Below are 23383 nucleotides of genomic sequence, written 5' to 3' on the forward strand. Positions count from 1 at the left end.
TTTAAAAATTATTTTAAATTTTTGAAATATTTTACTTCCTGAATCTCTCGACAGATGGCGACATAATAGTGAAATACTTTTCTCGTACTTTCAGCCAATAATCGTGTAGGGCGTAACAGACAGACAACATTCGATTTTTTGTCTGTTTGTTACGCTGTAAATCTTAGTAACTGCATTAAAATCCCTAAAATTATTTGATTTTAGCACTTTTTTCTTAATGAAGGACTATTTGAAATGAAATACGCGCGCGACGTCGCGTCAAAACCAATAAAAAAAAAACCTAATCTATTGACTTAAACTAATTAAAATATTATGCAAAATACTTTTAATCGAACCTAAATAAGGAATTTTTTCGAAAAAATTTTATAAACTTACATTGCATTTTTAATTATTAAAAAAAATGCGGTATTCAGGAGAAGCGACGCGACGTTGCACCGGCGCGTCAAAGCGCAGGGCATCAAATTCAACACACAAATGACGACGTTTAAAGAGTTTCTCGTCAGAGACCGAAATAATTATTAAAATTTTTCATTTAATTTCATCAGAAAAGCACTTTTTCGCTACTAATTATTATTATTTTTGTTATTTTTAATATAAATTTCAATTTGCAGCTACGTGGCTACAACGCGTCGCGCGGCGACACAAATATTTTATAAACGAATAAAATACAGTAAAACGGCTAAAAAAAATATATGAAAACAATTATAATAATTCATTTTTAATTTAAAAAATAATAATTATAATAAAATATTGCAATTTATTTCGTACAAATTTAGTAATTTAGAGTTCCAAGTTTGATCATTAATCAAAGTAAAGAAAACAAAAGGAATCGTGACAAATCAATTATAAGTGTTGATAACAATGAAGAAAATCAATTTTTCATTCACGAGAATGATGTTAAGTGTTATTTATTAATGACATCATCAACAAAAATGACAAACAATTTCAGCTTTGTCATCATTCATAACCCACTTCACATCTATGGCAAATTCACTTGTGCAGATATTCGTGTATAGTTCTTTAATTCTTTCCATGTACCTTTACAATAAATTTACAGATGAGTCTGTCCTTCACGCTGTACCTTAAAATCCATTTTTATACTGCACTAATTGGCTTGTTCATTTATAATTATGTTTCTACCGCTTGTACTAATGATTTATTCATTCAGAAGCATGCTTTTAGTGCTTATTCTACTATTACAAGAAACTTGCTTATAATCAAGTGCATGTTTATAGTGTGTATGTCAATTTATTAGCGTAGAAGCACTAAAAACAGCTGACATACCTTTTCAAGTAAGCAAAGCCCTATGACACGTACACAGCATCAAACACGTGTTCAGTACGTGTACATGAGTGTGTAAACTGTTAACAATACCAGAAACACTCTTCTACGTGTACAAATCATCAGTACAGGCACAAGAAACGTATATCTACGTGTACGTGGAAACACTAGAAACACGTTCTTAACATGTAAGCTATCGTATAACAATTAAAATTAATTAATTTGTCTGTATGTACAGTTATCTAAGCGCTTCCCTGTACAGAATTCACTCATGTATAGTAATTCAATATAACAACACGTAACGACCTTTAACATCTGTTTTAATGAGAAACAATAGAATCGAAGCGAAACAGATGTTTCTAATTCAAGACTTAATTATCACTTAATTGCATTTAACAATACAATTATCACAAATGTATTAATTTTAGAATAATTTTTTAATAGTTTTCAATAAAAAATAAGTTACATATGATATACGAATTCATATAAAACGTATAATGTAGACAGTATCGAGAACAACTCCTATAGGATCTTACACATGACTAATCTTCACTAAATTATATTGTATATTGTGTAATATAATGAAGTGGCGACGCGTAAATACCACTGTAAAATTAAATTCGCGAATTAGCTACAGAATTTTAGTGTTGCTAAAGCAGTACCGTAGGCAGCATCCGCATCATTCTTATATTCAACTGGTAGGCTGTAGTGTGATTCCACTTCCTTTCTAAGGACGGAATTCTTAATAAGTGCCATACCATTACACACGATTCTTTCGATACCCGCTTCTACAAGCTCCTCCTTAGACATCATGGAATGTAAATTCCTTACAACACCCTTACAAAGTGCTCTAGATACCTTGCCTAATGTTAAACAAAGAGGATCTATGTGTGATACTAAAGCCCTATCTTCAGGTAGGTGCCTTTCACCAAACAGGGTTGGTACTATGACCATTTCTGATTCGGCATTAGCATCATCGATAGCAGTGTCTTGTATCCGCTCCCAGATTTTACTTTCTGGCACCCCCAATCCTGTAAAAATCAGTAGATTTTGTTGTTAAAATCAGTTATTTTGTTAGTAATTTGCTGAAGTAACACTTACCTAATTCGTGTGTCCATTGTTGTAACATTCTAACGAACACGGCCAACACGTTGCCACCATTAAGAGATGCAGCAACAGCTAAGTAGCGACCATTAAAATATGGAAAGTACTCAATTGCGGATGAAGATTGGCTCAAGGTGGGTTGGAAATCTTCCGGTTTGATAAAAGACAGCTGAGCGGATGTGCTGATATTCAACACTGAAACAGAACAGACCGGTTTATTTTAGTTACATACATACAACATGAAGGTTCGTGTTTTTTCATACCTGCATCAGTTTCGTTAGCCATGCTACATACTACAGAACTCTGAAGATCACCCCAAGCTGCAAACACGGGTGTACCTTGTGGTATGCCATACCAACACGATGTGGTTTGTCCAGCTAATTGACCAGCATCAACCACATCAGGTAGCAAGTCAATAGGGAATCCAGCATCTTTTAATCTAGAATAATAAAAAAAAAGTTTATTAATGTTTATTTTAGAAAGTTTATTGAATTATTCATCCTTTAAAAATACATTTTAGAATGTAAATATTCTAGAAATTATTTATTTTTACTAAAAATATTTATATAGATGACGATAAGTGAAGTGTTTTCTTGTAAAGAATGAACTGAATACTCTTCAATTAACTCATTTTTATGTTAAATTTTAACATTTTTTTATAATTAATTTTCTAATAAATTACTGTATTTTCTCTCAATTAATCAAATTAAACATATGACAAGTGAACAATTTTGATTGTAGATAGAAGCAACTTTGGATCGATATTTCAGAGAATTCACGTAGAAATTCTAAATTCTGTATTTAAACATACAGAAAAATCTAAAAAAAATACAAAATTCTTAGAAATAAACAACATAAATTGATTTTTTTTCTTTTTATTTATAAGTGCTAGATGCTCCCGCATAAGAAGTATTACTTATTTATTAGAAGGGCTGCATTCTGTAGATAAGAACTAATCGAATTATTCTGTTTTTTTTTTAAAAAAAAACAGCTTATTTTTATTATGTTTAAAATATTTTTCTGTATTTTTACAAAATAAATTGATTCATGCATTTTTCTTTGGGCGTCTGCCTAAAGTTACGTTGTAACTAATAGAAGGCTGTATAAATAGAATTGGGAATGAATTCGATAACTGTTAGAGATATGCAAATTTGTAAAAATAGAATGAGAATTTTCCCTTCGGAAAAAAATTTTTAAATGTAAATTGTGAAAAAATTCAAAAATTTCTTACGAATTTTAAAATAAATTTTTGTCGGAGTTGCGTGAGAAATTTACGAATTTTCATTTTTTTTTTCATCTAGAAATTATTTCCAGAATTTATGAATTCTAGAATATTCTAGAAAAATTTTAATATCGTTTTCTCTAGAAAAATTTTCATACTGTTTTGTCCAGAAATTATTTCCAGAATTTATGAATTCTAGAATATTCTAGAAAAATTTCCATACTGTTTTGTCCAGAAATTATTTCTAGAATTTATGAATTCTAGAATATTCTAGAAAATTTTTTATATCGTTTTCTCTAGAAAAATTTCCATACTGTTTTGTCCATAAATTATTTCCAGAATTTATGAATTCTAGAATATTCTAGAAAATTTTTTATATCGTTTTCTCTAGAAATTTTTTTCTAGATTTTATGAATTCTAGCATATTCCACAATGAATTATTTTTGATATACATTCTATTTTCATATTCTTTACGCTAAGAATATATTCTAAAATTTAGAATTTAATTCTAGAAAAGTTTTTAGATAAAGAATATAGAGTTTTAATTAATTAAAATGCCTCGATGTCCTTTTTTCTTACTAAAATGTAAATTTTCGACTATAAATTCGTATCTTCTATTACAGAAAACAATTTTTATTTTATTCCATATACCTGTATATGGAATAAAATACCAGATATATACAATAAAATAAAAATTGTTTTCTATTGAACTTTGCAGCATTATCTATAAAGCCAGTATAATAAGTCCTGATAATAGAAGATACGAATTTATAGTCGAAAATTTACATTTTAATATAGAGTTTTTCTATATGTAGATCGTTATATCTAGAAAAATTCTACTATAAATTCCAAAATTCATCTTTTTTTGTTTTTAATAATTCAATCTATAGTTTAGAGATGAAGAATGCTTAAGAAAAGTTTATTTGTGTAACATTTCTAGTGTTTTCAACAATTTAATAACTTTTTAAATTTTATTCTGGAACATATTTTCTACAGATTAATTTATTTCAGAATTTCTTCGGTATAGTTTACTTTAGAATGGTATTTTCTTATGTTTATTTTATTATAACCATTTCAGATTAAATTTTAACGTAACATTTCTAGCATTTAATCTAAAAGAAATGTTATAGAACAAACATCTCTGGAGTTTATTCTAGAAAAGTATTTTCTATCATTTATTTATATAATATTTTTAAGCATTTTCTGTTAACATTTATACACATAAAAAGATTAATCTAGAACATATTCTAGAATAAAAAGAAAAGAAAAAAGATCAAAGTGAAAGGTCAGTTAAGGAGAAGATCACCTGAAGGAAAGGAGATAACGTCGACATTTACGAGATCATTATCTACAGGCTGAGTTTTATTGCCAATAACGTCACTCCATGTTACTGTATCTTATCAATTTCTTGTAGACATACTTTATACACCAGCCCCTTATATGATACAAACGAGATTAACCTTTGAAACGGAGACATATGCAATTCCTGCATCAAACACCGGGAATTTCAGACTGAGGGAAGATTATATCTGTCTTCTATATCATGAATTATTACCCCGTTATCATTTACTATGTCGTAGATGTGTACAATATTTAATCATTACGTTAGCAATTTGTCTGTCCGTAACGCTATATATCATTCGAATTATAAATCGTAGCTAATTACTTTAAGCAGAATTAGTTTAGTTTTAACCGTAAGAGAATATTTTAATTGTTTCTTCGATTTTTAGCTGTTTTAAAACAATAGAAGTGCTATTTAAATGAGTAGGCGATGCGACGCGCCGGGGCGTGGCGTGGCTGTTGAGCAAAAATACATAACGCCGCCTAAAGCAAGTTTGAAAATATTAATAGAAACTAAATTTTTGACCGGTAGCACTCATTTTATTTTAATAATTTTTTAAAATATTCATTTATTCCAATTTATGAATTAAAAAAAGAGTTAGCTCACGCGAGGTCGCGAAGGCCAATATGTCTCACGAATTGTCGATTTTGGAAAAAATTTCGCCAAAATAATGTTATTTGTAACCTTATATGAACTATTTTTGGTTTCTTCCACAATATTTCATTAAAATGTGGTGGAAGAAACCAGTTTAAAGGATATTAAGTTGCGCCGCGACGTCGCGACGCGTACAGTATATTTAATAAACACAAAGCGACGAAAGAAGGAAGTTAAACGAAAAAAACATAAAATTTTGTATTTTTCGTCAAGATTTTATAAAAAATATGACTTTTCTTTCTAAATGTAGACTATTTATTTTATAATTAAGCAAGATTTATTCGAATAAAATACATATTTTTCTTGAATTTATCAGCATCTTTAGATAAAGATGCATCATAATCCATCACGAAAAGATGCTGAAGAGGAATTTTTCTCAAGGGAAAAATGTTAAAAATTTCATAAAATATTTCTCCAAAACTCTTTTATTACTCTATATAAATTACTTTAAAAATTATTTTAGAATAAAATTACTTATAAATCATTTTAATGATTTAATTTAACAGCATTTTTATATACGTATCGTAAAAGTGATTTAAATTAATTTTTATGGCAGATTTATTAAAATTAAAATTTATTTACTACATAATTATCTTAATAATCATAATTAAGATTAAAAATATATATATAATTTAAGTTTTAAAACTTTTTCCTCGAAATAAAAAGAAACGATAACGAACATTTCCCAACCTCTCCACTTGGTCGCATCCTTTAGCATAGTAAAACATTGAGATGCAGATCAAAATGTAGTTCGTAAACTACACGTTGGAAAATATCTTAATAATTATTTATTATTATTTTTTCTATAATTCAATTTCTATTCTTGAGCAATTTTTTGATCTAGAATAATTATTTTCGATAATTTGATTCGAATTTTATTGGCATTTCTTCGAGAAAAAATAAAAAATTAAGCGGAATCTAACAGCAATTATTTAATCGATCTCTTCTAAAGTGAGATCAATTATGTGTGATAAAAATAACTTGTAATTTTTTGAATTCTTTTTATATATTAACGTATTTTTGTTCATATAAAATATAGGAGTTACATTCAAACAAAGGTGTATACACACTAAAAGATAACACACATAAAACAAGGTAAAGTACTGAAAAAAATATACAGAAAAACATAGAAAATACATTAAAAAAACATTCAAACAAATGCGTAAACACACCTAAACATATATACAAATACGTAGAGATACATTAAACATTAAAACTTACGCATAAACACAACCAAGCATACATACAAACACATAGAAACTCAGTAAATATTCAAACAAGCGCCAAACACATAAACGCACAGAAATTCACAGAAGTACTGTACATAAAATATACAGAATACACGCAAAGCTATACACATGTACTGTACAAATACATATAGACACAAGAAAACATGCACAATCATAAGAGAATTTATTATAGGCGAAGAAAATATATTAAAGAAAATCAATAAATGACAGGAGGAAAAAAAAAAAAAATCATAATTTCTCTTTGCTCCTTCTGTTCGTTCATATTGTTCTATTCGTATTTGGATCGTTGTGTTTCTTCTACCAGCGACAAGAAACGGGGGTAAAGTTCAAAAATGCACCGAAACGAAATGAATTAATTCGGGATTTTTTAGAATTTTTTACGTAAATTGAAGTGAAAATATCGAAAGATTTGTCCACTTGAAACAGATTACACTCGAGAATATAAATTATTTGTAGATAAACGATCGAATAGCTCAATAATGCAATCGATAAATATGTTATTTTATTCTGCAGCCATTCCATCGATCTAACTGTATTTGGATGAAGATTTTGTTAGGAAAATTACAGATAATTCGATAGAAAAAAAAAACATAAAAATAAAAGAATAAATGGAATTTAAGCGTACAGATTATTGCTAAAAATTCGAATTTAGAATCATTAATATCCGTCGTTAAAATCAGTCGTGGGTTTAGACTCGTCTAAGATCAAATCACGATCCAATTGTGCATTAAAATCACGTGTTCGATCCCCACTTTTACGATCGAATCAATGATTTATTCGCGCAAAGTTTTAAGTCGTGGGTTCGATCACCGAACGAGTGATTTGATGCAATTCGGGACTAAAACATTTATCAAACAATATGAGGAAGCGAATCAATTTGGGACCGAACTCACATTTAAATTGTTTCCAAATATTTATTAAATAAATATTTTAACCTCGAATAACCATAAACTAAAATATAAATCATATAAACCATCAAAAAGCACGATTCAATAAGAAAAGTTATTGTTATATAAGCCGAATGTAAGCGTAGGATCGATTGAATTCTATAAAATCCGATCCTTCCAAGACAGGAAGAAAATTCAAAAAATAAATTACGACACAGGATTTGTCAGATATAAAGCTGCTGCAGAAGGAAATGGATTTTTTTTTTTTTTTTACATTTTATAACATCCCGAGGCTGTTATAATAAAAGCGCAGTTCTTTACAGAAACACGTGTCAGTGTTAAGTAAATCTCGAAAATCTATCTTAAAAAACACTATCAACGACAATTTAACAGATAAAAGATTCCCTTAACTTGATTAGATTTACGAAAAATGTCACCGTTACTTCAAATATAAAGTGATAAGTTATTTAATCTACTGTTAAGTCTCCTGGAGCAATATTGGGTTAATGGTTACCTTGACAATGATGGTATTTTCTATGCACGTATACAGAGAAATGTACTCTTATTTAACAATGGTATGGATCATTTTTGGGGGTTTTCTTTGATGTATTTTGGGTTTTTTTTGTTTTGTTACGTAATTTTTACAGAGAACGTTAATAGAGATGGTTTCTTGTAAAAATTCACGTAATGATGATGATATATTGATTGGTTTCTTTGGTTTTATTAGCACGCCAGATGATGAAGACTCCAGGATTGTTTCTTAGAAGAAAGAACGTAGAATGCCTTTTAGAGGAAAGGCTCCTTGAAAGAAATAACGTGAAGCGTTCCTTAAGCCGGGTATACACATACCTGTATACCCAGCAGGTATACCTAAACGTATGGATGAAAAAAAATGACAGTTCTGTCATCTGCACGTTCAGATGTATCGGACACACACGTGCCTGTTCAGATATACCTGGCAGGGTATACCGGTACGTGTGTATCCGGCTTAAAGTGTACTGTAATCTTGACTTTTCTTAAAGAAAAAAAGGTAATTATTCCTTTAAAAATCTGAACCCATAAATTACTAGTAGAGAGTAAAAAGTTATAAACTTTTTGACCTTACCCCTTTAGTACGAAAGAAGTAGCTAATTTTATGAGAAGAAAAGATAATTTTTCAACTAAGAAATCTTTATTGACAATTATAGCTGTACGTGTCTGGTATTCTACGCTAATAGTCAATCAAGAAAGGGTATTGTGTTCTGCACAGCTGTTTTCAACACGTCCTTTGGAATGTTCGCTTTCATCTTCACAAATTGCTTTCCTCTTGAACGTTATTAAAGGATAACGATGAACACAAAGTAAACTAATTGTTCATAAAGATTATAGAACAGAAAGAAAAACAAGATCTTTACAGGAGAAACGTCAATAGTAATCAACTGTAAAACATATGAACTTATTTACTTTTAATTTGTTGTTATAAAATGAAAAAAAAAAAAAATATGTTTTAGCTTTTATAAATTAAAGATATTTACTGTTTTAGCTGTTAAAAAATAAAATAATTTTGATTCAAAATTATCCTAACTGTAATTGGCTGAATTTGTAGCATATCTTAACGATAATTAGTTGAATTTAAAGCTTACTTAACGATAATTGGTTAATATTTCAAATTTACTCAACGATAATTGGATAACACTTAAAGTTTATTTAACAAAGATTGGTTAAAGAAAGATACGCTTACAACGTACTCTATTACTTCAACCAATCATCGTTAAAATAATATATTACGTTGAAATTTTTATAACATGATACGCTACGTATATCGCAAAGGACTGCCTATATTTCTATATACTATTATCATCTAAAATTCTTTAAGTTTTTCTTTTTAAATTTAAAATTTTGTTAATTTAGAACAAAATTCTATACTTTACTGATATTTTTAGATAATTCATTGCTTTAAAAGTACGATAAAATGTAGTTAATTTTACATTATAAATGTATTAAATATTAAGACAATTGAATTAGAAATGAAGTTTACTGCATGAAAATTAGATCTTGAAACATTAATAAATAATTACAATTAATTTGTTTAATGAAAAAGAAAAAGAAGTAAATGCCATTTCGTGTAACAAATTACATTTTTTTCCCAGTAAAATATGCAGCACAGAACAAAGTTTTAATTTTAATTTTCTACGTAGTAATTAAGACGTAATTAATGTATTAAGCTTTAATTAACTTTACACATTCCACGGCAACACATTTAAATATTAAATTATTTAAATATCTTTTTTGAAATTTTTTGCCTACAAACTACTAAAAATATAAAATTCAGCTTTTCGCATCAGTAGCATGAGTTAATGCAAATAAAAAGGAATCTAGATGACTTAATGGCATAAAATAAAATCTAGAAAAAAAGATAAATAACAAAATAACTGAATAAAGGATAGTTTAAAAGCTTATTTTAATGATACTGATTGAATTTAAAATTTAATACTTAATGCTGATTGACTAAATTTGAAGTTTACTTAACGATGATTAGTTGAATTTCAAATGTATTTATCGATGATTGGCTGAATATGGCTTAAAATTCAAATTTAACCAATTAAATGTTTAGAATTAATTAAATTTAAAGCTTAGCTTAACGAGGATTGGTTAAAATTTGAAATTTAAACTAAACTTTAAGTTCAACTTTTTATTGTTAAGTATATTTAAAATTCAATCAATTATTGTTAAATAAAGTTCAAATTGAACAAATTATCGTTAAGATAAACTTCAAATTTAAACAATTCTCGTTATCTAATGATGGTTGGTTGAATTTGAAGCTTCTCTTGACGGCGATTGGTTGAATTTAAAGCTTTTCTTGACGGCAATTGGTTGAATTTAAAGCTTTTCTTGACAGCGATTGGTTGAATTTAAAGCTTTTCTTGACAGCGATTGGTTGAATTTAAAGCTTAGTTTAAGAAGATTAATTGAATTTAAAGCTTATCTTGATAACGATTGAAGTTTATGAATATGAAGTTTAATAAATTAAAAGGCTAAACTTCTAAATAAACACGAAGGTTTTCCAATAATATCTGACTATAAATATGAATTAAAATTCAACTTTTTCCAATAATTTCCTTCCAATTTTAAGTACAGATATGTCGATTGATGCAAGAATTTAAGAAAGATAGTGAGTTAAATATTAAAATTCCTACAAAAACTAGAAGCTGAATATATTTCATGCCTCATAAAATTTTAATAGGTGCAATATATATTCAAAGAAATACTTTAAGAAACATTAAAATCGCGCTTAAATCAGAAAAAAGAATGTGAATAAATCCTGCTTACGACTATAATTTAATATCTAATAATGCTTTACAGACTTAATGATGCAGATGATTTTTTTCTCTACATTTTGATTAAGATGAGGGTCAATAAGACGAGGATCAGAAGATCAGAAGGGTTAATTAATTAATGGTTGTATATTTTTTAGTTAAATCAGAAAAAAAAAAACATTAACAACTCAATTAAATTTCTTCTGTTTTGATATTTAAATTTATTCATTATCTTCTTAAATCCTTACTTTTTTAAAAACTATTCTAATTTGTTATCTAATTACAATAAAAGAAGTCACTTCATTATTCGCTATCTAATAACAAAAAAATTCCTAATTTTATTTGGATAATTTTTCCAAATAATATACTTCTTTTAAAATTAAAACAAGAGTAAATCGCGATAAAATTCTTCTTTGAAAGAAATTTATAGTTTAATTATTACGATCAAGAAAAATTATCCTTCAGGAGCTGATAACCTTCACTGCCAAACTAAACTAAATAACCCTTCAAAAAAGACCGTTTTTGAAGTGTTTTTAAATTCAATTAATAATTAAATGTTATTTAACAACACTTTAATTCATTCAAAAACGTTAAAATAATAAATTTACAGCGTTATTTACACTTGACAATTATTTGTCACAATCTGTTGATTATTACCACATCTTTCATTTATCAGCAAGATAATGATCTGAAACATTGATCCAGCAATGCAAAGTAGAATGCATAATTTACAGCGTTATTTACACGTTAGAAAGATGCGATAATTGGCACTTCTATAAGATTTTTCTACGCTTCTTGAGAGAAAATATACATATACATAAATTTAATTTTAGAAAAATAAATGATAAAATAATCTAAATAATATCGTAATCATTTATAAATATTAAATATGTAGAAACATACAAGTATAATAATTTAATTTATAACTAGTAACTTACACTTCTGTTTCCTTTACAACTCTCACTATTGCCTTGTATTTCCTATCATATCAAAACATACAGTAAACATTATTCATTACCTTAATCTTCTTATTCCATATTTCCTAATATCTACTCCCTGGCACATTTTCTATTCTGCAGGTTATAATATCTCTCTCGTGTACAGTACTTCCTGTTCATAATTCTCAGCATATTACTGCCTTAAATGTCCCTTATTGCCTACATTTCAGTATCTATACCTTTCACACCCCCTCCTACTACAACATAAATCTTAGCCTCTATTGCCTTACATATCTATTCCACACTTCTTGGCATCTACTACCCTACAATATTCCCTACTCCACGTGTATTATTACTTTAAACTGATGCATTTTTTCCCGACACTTTTCATTAAAAAAAAATCGTATCGAATCATTTAATCTTTTATACAGTATTTTTTCAGTGAGTATCTTCAAGAAAAAGGGAAGAAACACACGAGATAATACAGCCTGTTCGAATGTCTGTCGTTCATTAATCAAATATATAGAAGAGGAGTCGATATTATGACATCGAACACTTGAATTTTTTTTATTTATTTAAACTTTTTTCCATTAACTTCCAAGAAAATATCTGGAATTTCGGACATTTTGACAGCTTCCGAGATGAAAGGTTCTTCAATTGTTATTAATATATTTTTAATATATTATTTTTTTTTATGTATTTCTTGATAGAAACGTCAATTGTTATCTAAATGTGACGAAGCGCTTGAAAGAACTTTGACTTTTTTTTTTCCTATTTGAAAATTCAAAATTCATTTTTAAATTGAAATTCAATCTTTTAATTCTTTGGAATTTTGTTCTATTTTTTTTTATTATTAAAATATAAAACAGATGGCGCCACACGCAATTTTAAATGTTGCCAGGAAAGTTAAGCAACTCATTTCTGGATTTATTTTATTTTTTTTATAGAGAATTTAAATTTATATAACTTTATACATAATTTCTTTTCCCGTTTGTTGATAACGTTCTACTATACGAAACTACGGCTTAAAAGTAATAAAATTAATTGAAATTTTGATACTTTCCTGTCCCAAGGTCTTAGATTTATAATCTAAGACCTTGTTCCTGTCCGGCATTTTGTTTCTACGTGGAGGGCGCCATTTTTGAAAATCATTAAGAACGACAACAGCGACGTCTCGAATTTATAATTTTTTTTTTTTTAATGCCAAATAATTTAAATATGTGCATTTTAAAAAATTTATTCTGTTGTTACTTATACAATTTAGAGTCAATAACTAAAAATATTATTTGATCTCTTAGAGAGTTGTTTTATTGAATATTATAGTGTTTCTTCTGTTGTAATGTCCATACCAATTAGAACTAAGGCCGGTTCTGTTTGGATCAACGAACACGAATGACTTTACTATGGTCTCTAGAGGTAGAGATCCAAATCGATTGTGGAGTCCGCACACGAAACTCATCTTTTTACTTCAATCATGACCAAAAACAGAAGGCTTTTCAGATAAATTCTATTAAAAATGCTTTCAAAATGGTCGTTTTTTTTTTAAAAGTGACAGTATAGTATCTTATTGTGTTGAATCAACAATTTAATGCTGTATTGTATTCGTCAAAAACACCATTAGTACATTACTGTGTTAACACAGTAAAGTACTAACGGTGTTGTCGATGTTGATGAAGTTAGTAGTTACCGAGCTGCGTTAACAACACAAACAGTACATTACTGTGTTGCATCAACCATACCAACAAAACAATCTTGTGTAGTATCAACGATATAAGTAGTACAATACAATACTATTTTAGAAGAAATAAAACGATAATTAAGATAAGTTTAATTTATACAAGAAAATGATTTTATAACTGCTTTTGTCTGTCCATCACACTGTATATTTTAAGACAAACAAAAATTTTACTTTGAGGATATTGTAAAATCTACAGTAACATATACTATATTGGACTGTAAACGAAATATACAAGTACTATGCAGTTAATATTCATTACAGTATTATTACAATATATTTAGAATACACAATACAGTAAAAATTGTATACTGTATACAGTACACAGTATGGTATACAATATACTTTTAAATCCATAATTTTAATATTATATACAATACAAACAGTACTAATGTAAATAATACTGTACATTAGTACTGTACACTAAGCAATTTTGAGAAGAAAATAAATATACTACATAAACTATAACTGATTACTATCAGTCTGTCAGTCACGCTGTATATTATATAAAAAAATACTATTCACATTCAATATAGATAATACTTCGAGTGTACAACGTGAGAGACAGACAAATGCAGGAAAATATTAATTAAATACTTAATTAAAACCAATTCCGCACAGTTTCCTGCAGCTTATTAACAAAATTAAACATATAAAAATCCATTTCAATTAACAGAAATCTCTAAAAAAAATCACTTCAATTTTAACTATTTTTTAAAAAAGATTTTAGTGTATATATATATAAAGAAAATATACACGTGTTTAGTTAGAAAGATGCCAAAAATCCGCACCTATAACTAGAATATTAAAGAAAATGAAGCGAGACTAAATATAATTTTTGGCACAGATTGTGATTTTTTGGATATTCAACAGGAAAGTGTTATCTAATACCAAAAAACACACACCGAAAGTAACGATATTACATGCATCAACAGTAACACGAGAACGTAATGATACTCGTTGTTTGTAAGTACAGACGAAAGTTGTGTATTACAAAAAAAAAAAAAAAAATCGCCTACGAGTGCAATCATCTGAAACCATTTCGCCACTTCAATAATTGAATTATTGTATTGAGGAGCGATTAAGGATGTTAAATTAAAATTCTAAACATATTTCAATTGAAAAAAATTCATTAAATCTTTCCAAAAAATTTACAAATGCCAAAAAATTTGAGATTTTTCTGAATGTATGGATACAGAAAAAAAAACCCAAATTATGTTTGTGTTTGGAGGCGCGATTTTGTTCACTTATTTTAAAGCTTAATAATTCCAATGCTTTTTGTTGAAAATTTCTGAAATTTTGCAGGGAGGTTTGTGTATTAGGGGGTTTGATGCTATTAAATTTTGGTGGTTAAAGGTCGAGGGGGTGGGGAGATAAAGGGGTCAGGGTCGTGTGTCATATCTCCAGTAGGGTCGGACTTAATGACGATTAAAGCTTTTTGTTGACACTTTTTGCTGGATTTTTAGATTGAAAAACAGTAAATATTCTAAATATCATTTATCTAAAATAAATTACAGTACTTTTTCTTTAAAAAAATCTTGAAAAAAACTCGATTTTCTTAGTTTATGCTGCTTAAGATTGGTGGGTTCTTTAACAAAGAAAGTCTTTCATTCAAGAGTGATTAACGCCTTCGAATTATAATATTAAACACATTTAAAGTAAAAGGTTAATTAAATATTCAAAAAAGCTATAAATTTTCTAAGAAAACACATATTAAAGTCGAAGACTGGCAATGAATATACATTAGTTCTTGAGCATGTTGACAGCAAATGAATAACTTTTCTATTAAAAAAATCAATTCGCGTGATACATAAAGTGTTCATGTGAACTTTAATAAATAATTTTACATAGTGTATATCTACATTAAAGGACTTTTTAAGATAATCTTCAAAAACATTTGATATTCTTACAGTTACGTGGAATTAAGTTAGTTTATACTTCGATAAAGCATAGTTAAATCATGGGTTTTCCGGGTGGTTCCTTGTGCTTGCTGCTCTAAAAGTCACGTGATATCTTAAAATAAAGTGTCTCGAGTAATTCTGTACACATTTATGTACAAATTATGTAAATAAAGTTATAAAATAATGCCAGAGAAATGCTGTGATATGTGATAACTTCAAGGTTTTAGTTTCTTAATTTATGACACCATTTCGAAGGACATAAACCTCAATTTTATGGAAAGTAAAACTATATATGACAGTAAAATATAATTATTTAATTAGTTCTTACGTACAAGCGTATATTTCTTCATCAGGCTAATTACTGAAGCGTACAATCGACACTAACACAGAGTTTATAGCGCTTCTTACTTAATTAAGCCATCAATTTTCACACCCTTCTTAAAATTCTATTGATCTTAAGTGCAGAAATTTATAATATAATTAATGTATTGAATAAAACAATCTAATAAAACAGATTTTTTGGATAATAATTTAAAAAAAAAAAACTCACGTTTGCACGTCCAGAAACACGCACTGGCAGAACGAAAGTAAGTTTTTTTTTTGGAACTAAAATTAACTACGATTATGTAACTAATATGAAACTACAAACAAGAGGAAGAGGAAGTAATTTATTAACGTCTAAAAAATCGTCTAGAGTTTTTAAATTCCATTTACTTGTATCCTTTCAATTTTTTTTTCTCCTTTAGATTACTCCAGAAAAGTAGGTCATACCATTCAAACAAGTGTTAAGTTATCGAAATTTTGATGTCAAATCTCACACCCCTTCCCTTCTACACCCGCTAAAATGTATTTTTAGATAGTTTTTTAGATAAATTTTTATATAATTTACCATTAAAATATTGTTAAACATAATTACTTGCTACTATCTTTCAACAGATCTCAGCATCCGTCTGCAGTTCTTAAAATAGAAGAGTAATGATCAAGAGTTTTGTAATTATTTTGAGNTATTTTTTTTATAGAGAATTTAAATTTATATAACTTTATACATAATTTCTTTTCCCGTTTGTTGATAACGTTCTACTATACGAAACTACGGCTTAAAAGTAATAAAATTAATTGAAATTTTGATACTTTCCTGTCCCAAGGTCTTAGATTTATAATCTAAGACCTTGTTCCTGTCCGGCATTTTGTTTCTACGTGGAGGGCGCCATTTTTGAAAATCATTAAGAACGACAACAGCGACGTCTCGAATTTATAATTTTTTTTTTTTTAATGCCAAATAATTTAAATATGTGCATTTTAAAAAATTTATTCTGTTGTTACTTATACAATTTAGAGTCAATAACTAAAAATATTATTTGATCTCTTAGAGAGTTGTTTTATTGAATATTATAGTGTTTCTTCTGTTGTAATGTCCATACCAATTAGAACTAAGGCCGGTTCTGTTTGGATCAACGAACACGAATGACTTTACTATGGTCTCTAGAGGTAGAGATCCAAATCGATTGTGGAGTCCGCACACGAAACTCATCTTTTTACTTCAATCATGACCAAAAACAGAAGGCTTTTCAGATAAATTCTATTAAAAATGCTTTCAAAATGGTCGTTTTTTTTTTAAAAGTGACAGTATAGTATCTTATTGTGTTGAATCAACAATTTAATGCTGTATTGTATTCGTCAAAAACACCATTAGTACATTACTGTGTTAACACAGTAAAGTACTAACGGTGTTGTCGATGTTGATGAAGTTAGTAGTTACCGAGCTGCGTTAACAACACAAACAGTACATTACTGTGTTGCATCAACCATACCAACAAAACAATCTTGTGTAGTATCAACAATATAAGTAGTACAATACAATACTATTTTAGAAGAAATAAAACGATAATTAAGATAAGTTTAATTTATACAAGAAAATGATTTTATAACTGCTTTTGTCTGTCCATCACACTGTATATTTTAAGACAAACAAAAATTTTACTTTGAGGATATTGTAAAATCTACAGTAACATATACTATATTGGACTGTAAACGAAATATACAAGTACTATGCAGTTAATATTCATTACAGTATTATTACAATATATTTAGAATACACAATACAGTAAAAATTGTATACTGTATACAGTACACAGTATGGTATACAATATACTTTTAAATCCATAATTTTAATATTATATACAATACAAACAGTACTAATGTAAATAATACTGTACATTAGTACTGTACACTAAGCAATTTTGAGAAGAAAATAAATATACTACATAAACTATAACTGATTACTATCAGTCTGTCAGTCACGCTGTATATTATATAAAAAAATACTATTCACATTCAATATAGATAATACTTCGAGTGTACAACGTGAGAGACAGACAAATGCAGGAAAATATTAATTAAATACTTAATTAAAACCAATTCCGCACAGTTTCCTGCAGCTTATTAACAAAATTAAACATATAAAAATCCATTTCAATTAACAGAAATCTCTAAAAAAAATCACTTCAATTTTAACTATTTTTTAAAAAAGATTTTAGTGTATATATATAAAGAAAATATACACGTGTTTAGTTAGAAAGATGCCAAAAATCCGCACCTATAACTAGAATATTAAAGAAAATGAAGCGAGACTAAATATAATTTTTGGCACAGATTGTGATTTTTTGGATATTCAACAGGAAAGTGTTATCTAATACCAAAAAACACACACCGAAAGTAACGATATTACATGCATCAACAGTAACACGAGAACGTAATGATACTCGTTGTTTGTAAGTACAGACGAAAGTTGTGTATTACAAAAAAAAAAAAAAAAATCGCCTACGAGTGCAATCATCTGAAACCATTTCGCCACTTCAATAATTGAATTATTGTATTGAGGAGCGATTAAGGATGTTAAATTAAAATTCTAAACATATTTCAATTGAAAAAAATTCATTAAATCTTTCCAAAAAATTTACAAATGCCAAAAAATTTGAGATTTTTCTGAATGTATGGATACAGAAAAAAAAACCCAAATTATGTTTGTGTTTGGAGGCGCGATTTTGTTCACTTATTTTAAAGCTTAATAATTCCAATGCTTTTTGTTGAAAATTTCTGAAATTTTGCAGGGAGGTTTGTGTATTAGGGGGTTTGATGCTATTAAATTTTGGTGGTTAAAGGTCGAGGGGGTGGGGAGATAAAGGGGTCAGGGTCGTGTGTCATATCTCCAGTAGGGTCGGACTTAATGACGATTAAAGCTTTTTGTTGACACTTTTTGCTGGATTTTTAGATTGAAAAACAGTAAATATTCTAAATATCATTTATCTAAAATAAATTACAGTACTTTTTCTTTAAAAAAATCTTGAAAAAAACTCGATTTTCTTAGTTTATGCTGCTTAAGATTGGTGGGTTCTTTAACAAAGAAAGTCTTTCATTCAAGAGTGATTAACGCCTTCGAATTATAATATTAAACACATTTAAAGTAAAAGGTTAATTAAATATTCAAAAAAGCTATAAATTTTCTAAGAAAACACATATTAAAGTCGAAGACTAGCAATGAATATACATTAGTTCTTGAGCATGTTGACAGCAAATGAATAACTTTTCTATTAAAAAAATCAATTCGCGTGATACATAAAGTGTTCATGTGAACTTTAATAAATAATTTTACATAGTGTATATCTACATTAAAGGACTTTTTAAGATAATCTTCAAAAACATTTGATATTCTTACAGTTACGTGGAATTAAGTTAGTTTATACTTCGATAAAGCATAGTTAAATCATGGGTTTTCCGGGTGGTTCCTTGTGCTTGCTGCTCTAAAAGTCACGTGATATCTTAAAATAAAGTGTCTCGAGTAATTCTGTACACATTTATGTACAAATTATGTAAATAAAGTTATAAAATAATGCCAGAGAAATGCTGTGATATGTGATAACTTCAAGGTTTTAGTTTCTTAATTTATGACACCATTTCGAAGGACATAAACCTCAATTTTATGGAAAGTAAAACTATATATGACAGTAAAATATAATTATTTAATTAGTTCTTACGTACAAGCGTATATTTCTTCATCAGGCTAATTACTGAAGCGTACAATCGACACTAACACAGAGTTTATAGCGCTTCTTACTTAATTAAGCCATCAATTTTCACACCCTTCTTAAAATTCTATTGATCTTAAGTGCAGAAATTTATAATATAATTAATGTATTGAATAAAACAATCTAATAAAACAGATTTTTTGGATAATAATTTAAAAAAAAAAACTCACGTTTGCACGTCCAGAAACACGCACTGGCAGAACGAAAGTAAGTTTTTTTTTTGGAACTAAAATTAACTACGATTATGTAACTAATATGAAACTACAAACAAGAGGAAGAGGAAGTAATTTATTAACGTCTAAAAAATCGTCTAGAGTTTTTAAATTCCATTTACTTGTATCCTTTCAATTTTTTTTTCTCCTTTAGATTACTCCAGAAAAGTAGGTCATACCATTCAAACAAGTGTTAAGTTATCGAAATTTTGATGTCAAATCTCACACCCCTTCCCTTCTACACCCGCTAAAATGTATTTTTAGATAGTTTTTTAGATAAATTTTTATATAATTTACCATTAAAATATTGTTAAACATAATTACTTGCTACTATCTTTCAACAGATCTCAGCATCCGTCTGCAGTTCTTAAAATAGAAGAGTAATGATCAAGAGTTTTGTAATTATTTTGAGAGCTTACTAATTATAATTAAATATAACCGAATTAAATTAATTGAGTTTTTGAAAGGTAGAACACAATTAAAAAAAAGGCGTGAAAGTTGTACAAAATGGGTAAATCCTTCTTGCATAATTGTTACCTCGTTTTTCTGGTGTTGCTTAACTTCACACCACCTTAATTTAAACACGACTGGAGATTCTAAAAACGGGTTTTTTAGATGAAATTATATGTTGAACTTCAAAAAAATTCACCCAGTGTTCAAGATTAGATGAATGAATATGTCTACGTATACGTCTGAACAGTTTTATAACGCTCCGTTTGTCCCACCACCTCAAAAATGACTGTAAATCCTAAAAAATTTGAGTGTTTTTAGATGAAATTACGTGTTAAAATCCCCCCAAAAATCACTTCAGATTAATAAATAACTTTTAAGTACACATCTACATTGTTTTATTATTCTCTATTGTTTGTACGACTGTACTTTATCCTTGAAGTAGCGAGTGTCGTAGTAGAGTAGCGAGAGTTCGTGTAATCCAGGAGCATCTATGAATTTATTTTATAAAATTAGCATTAAAAAAAATACATACATTTCTATGTTCCATGTTACGCTGATGGTGTCGAAGTAACCCCAACTGGCAGCATTCTGTACAGACATAACAGGTTTATTCAATCCGCAAAGCATGGTCACTACAAGATCTTGTATGGTACCCGCTCTATCATACTTCTCCAGGACATCGGGCCTGTTCTTCGATAGCCAAAATATCGTGGGGCAACCTTGACCCGTGCTGAGTCTCAAATGCGATTCTGGTGCAGGTAACGAAGCCAGGAAGGAACTGGTACATCTGGCATCCTGCCAAGTATACAAACAGCTGACTGCATCTACCTCGTACCTACCGAAATGATTTTGCTTCCATGCACCATCTTGTTTCCATAAAACGCAACCGTGCATTTGTCCCGAAATTCCTATCTTGGCCACACGTGATAGTGATTCCTTTGGCAATCTAGAAAGGCAGAATTGTAGGGCCGTACAGATTTTATGAACGTCCTGTTCGCTTCCTAAGTGTCCTAAATCGCTTGGCATCCTTGCTTTGGTTTCTCGTGACAGGGATTCGCATTTTTCTCCATTCTCTATGCTAATTAAGCACACTTTAACAGTTGTGGTTCCTATATCGATCCCTAAAGCCAAAGAACTCCTCGCCATGGTTGATGAGTGCCGGACACACGCCGCTACACCCCTATTTATAGAGGTGAGTAGTGCTGCCATCTAGTATCGATTTTTCCGCGAATTTAGTCGTTATGTCCGTCGAAAATTGTGTTTAATGCCTTATTTTTGGGAGTGGAATTTGGCTTGGTTGTGTTTAAAGTATGATTAATGCACGAGGAACTCGAATGAATATACACCTTTTATAAATACAATCACCTATTATAAAAATATCTGTTACTGGGGGTAGGTGTGTAACTTTTTAATCAATAATGGCGTTATGGGTTTTCCCCATAAAAGTTAAAATTAACATAAAATATTATATTGTCCGTCCGTAGCGCTCTGTTTTGTAGAAAATATTGTTAAAAAGTGTAATTTGTATTGTTACCTTTTTAAATATTAGCATAATTTGAAAAAATAAACAAAAATTCTCGTGTTATGACTCAGAATTCACGTCTGTCTGTCACGCTCTAGCTCTGTTCTTTACAGGAGAAGTTATTATTTCTGTTTCTATGTTAATTTATATGTACTGTACAGTAAAACATACTTGTATGATACCGAATATTTTTTCCGGTTATGCAGGTTTCTGTTCTAAACAGATTTTACTGTATATATTTTAATTATGAACATCATCTCATAGCTTATCATCATGTAGATCATGCAATAATTAATGATGATGTATTCGAAGCACGTAAACAAATACAGAAACATCACTATTGTTTACGATCTCTATAGAAACTGTTTAATTTATCCAAACTTTCAAGCTTCTGTAATTGTCTGTTCGTGCGAGTGCATAAAAATCTATATTCTTGCAATTTAAAATAATAAAATTCCGCCATCTTTGGTCGTAATTTAGAAGCGGAGGAGAAGGACAATGTTCTTAAATTCAGTTAAGTCATATCAATTATGTTAACGATACGTAACACATATAATAAAGGTTGCTTCCATTCATCAACGATTCTTTCTACAGTTTTGGAAGGAATCCAACCTGCATATGGATCAGATGATAAAATAAGATTCAACATGTCGTCACTTATAATAAAAATGCCAAATGGAGACGAAAAATAAATGGAGACTCATCCTCCAGATGATCAAGTACCTTGTAAGGTGGAGATTCATTTGCATAACACTTGTCAATTGCTAGCCAGATCAAATTTTCTTTACCATCTCCTAGTGGTCCTCTTTTATTAGTTACTTCATTAATTAAATACTAGAATGATTCGTCTTTAGGTATAAGAAAAAAAAAAGAGCATCCAGTGTATTAGAAGGAACAAAGGATAACAAAATTTACTGTGCAGAAAGAAAGACTAGTAATAATAGGATTATGATTTTTTTTTCCTCCTGCAGGTTTGGTTTTATTCGTACACAGTAACATGAGCGAGGAGAAATGCCATCCGAGAGATCTTTTATGGGGAAACTGGCCCTTATTTAGGTGTTAATAGGCATGTCAACTATCGTGTTTTATCTTTCTGTACAATAGGTAGGAGTAATACTTCTAACTTTTGTAGACTTCTTCCCTTGCATTAACAGGATAGAAGTCATTTCCATCTCGTCTCGGAAATGAATTCCTCCCGAAAGATACTGGGACGTTCGATAACATTCAACGTGTCTCTAAATGGCAGCCGGAAAAAATCCGGGACATCTGACAACTCTATATTTCATACACACAATAGTAATAATATAGCACAACATACAACACAATGCACAGCACACCAACAAATCACATAGCGCGCACAGTACTCAAAACACATTAGAGCACAGCACATATTTGCAGAATTCTCTAACACACTACCACCAATTTAATGCCATTTGATCTTGATTTGATCGTAATAATGCTATTACGATCATTCTAATTAATTGTGTATTATAGAAAAACA

The 23383-nt window shown here is 28.9% G+C and overlaps 1 protein-coding gene across 1 annotated transcript; it reads right to left on the minus strand.

Annotated features, from left to right (window-relative positions):
• Positions 1-1064: 1064 nt before the first annotated feature.
• On the minus strand, positions 1065-21530 carry LOC111619688 (sedoheptulokinase-like). The gene is made up of 4 exons (XM_023361458.1): positions 20893-21530; positions 2649-2824; positions 2383-2580; positions 1065-2312 (listed from the first exon to the last, which is right to left on the minus strand). The coding sequence occupies exons 1-4, from the start codon at positions 21504-21506 to the stop codon at positions 1909-1911; spliced, it is 1392 nt and encodes a 463-aa protein (XP_023217226.1). The 5' UTR covers positions 21507-21530; the 3' UTR covers positions 1065-1908.
• Positions 21531-23383: the final 1853 nt, after the last annotated feature.

This window comes from Centruroides sculpturatus, unplaced genomic scaffold (assembly GCF_000671375.1).
Source record: "Centruroides sculpturatus isolate CEXI.00-Female unplaced genomic scaffold, Cexi_2.0 scaffold165, whole genome shotgun sequence".
NCBI classification, from domain to species: Eukaryota; Metazoa; Arthropoda; class Arachnida; order Scorpiones; family Buthidae; genus Centruroides; species Centruroides sculpturatus.

What these genes read in the sequence shown, in the direction of transcription:
- LOC111619688 (XM_023361458.1), bottom strand. Translation starts at nt 21,506, where the DNA reads ATGGCGAGGAGTTCTTTGGCTTTAGGGATCGATATAGGAACCACAACT. An exon ending in GTAACATGGAACATAGAAAT is followed by an intron (nt 2,825 to 20,892) that starts GTATGTATTTTT and finishes TTATTATTCTAG; the next exon opens with ATTAAAAGATGCTGGATTCC. An exon ending in ACAATGGACACACGAATTAG is followed by an intron (nt 2,313 to 2,382) that starts GTAAGTGTTACT and finishes TGATTTTTACAG; the next exon opens with GATTGGGGGTGCCAGAAAGT.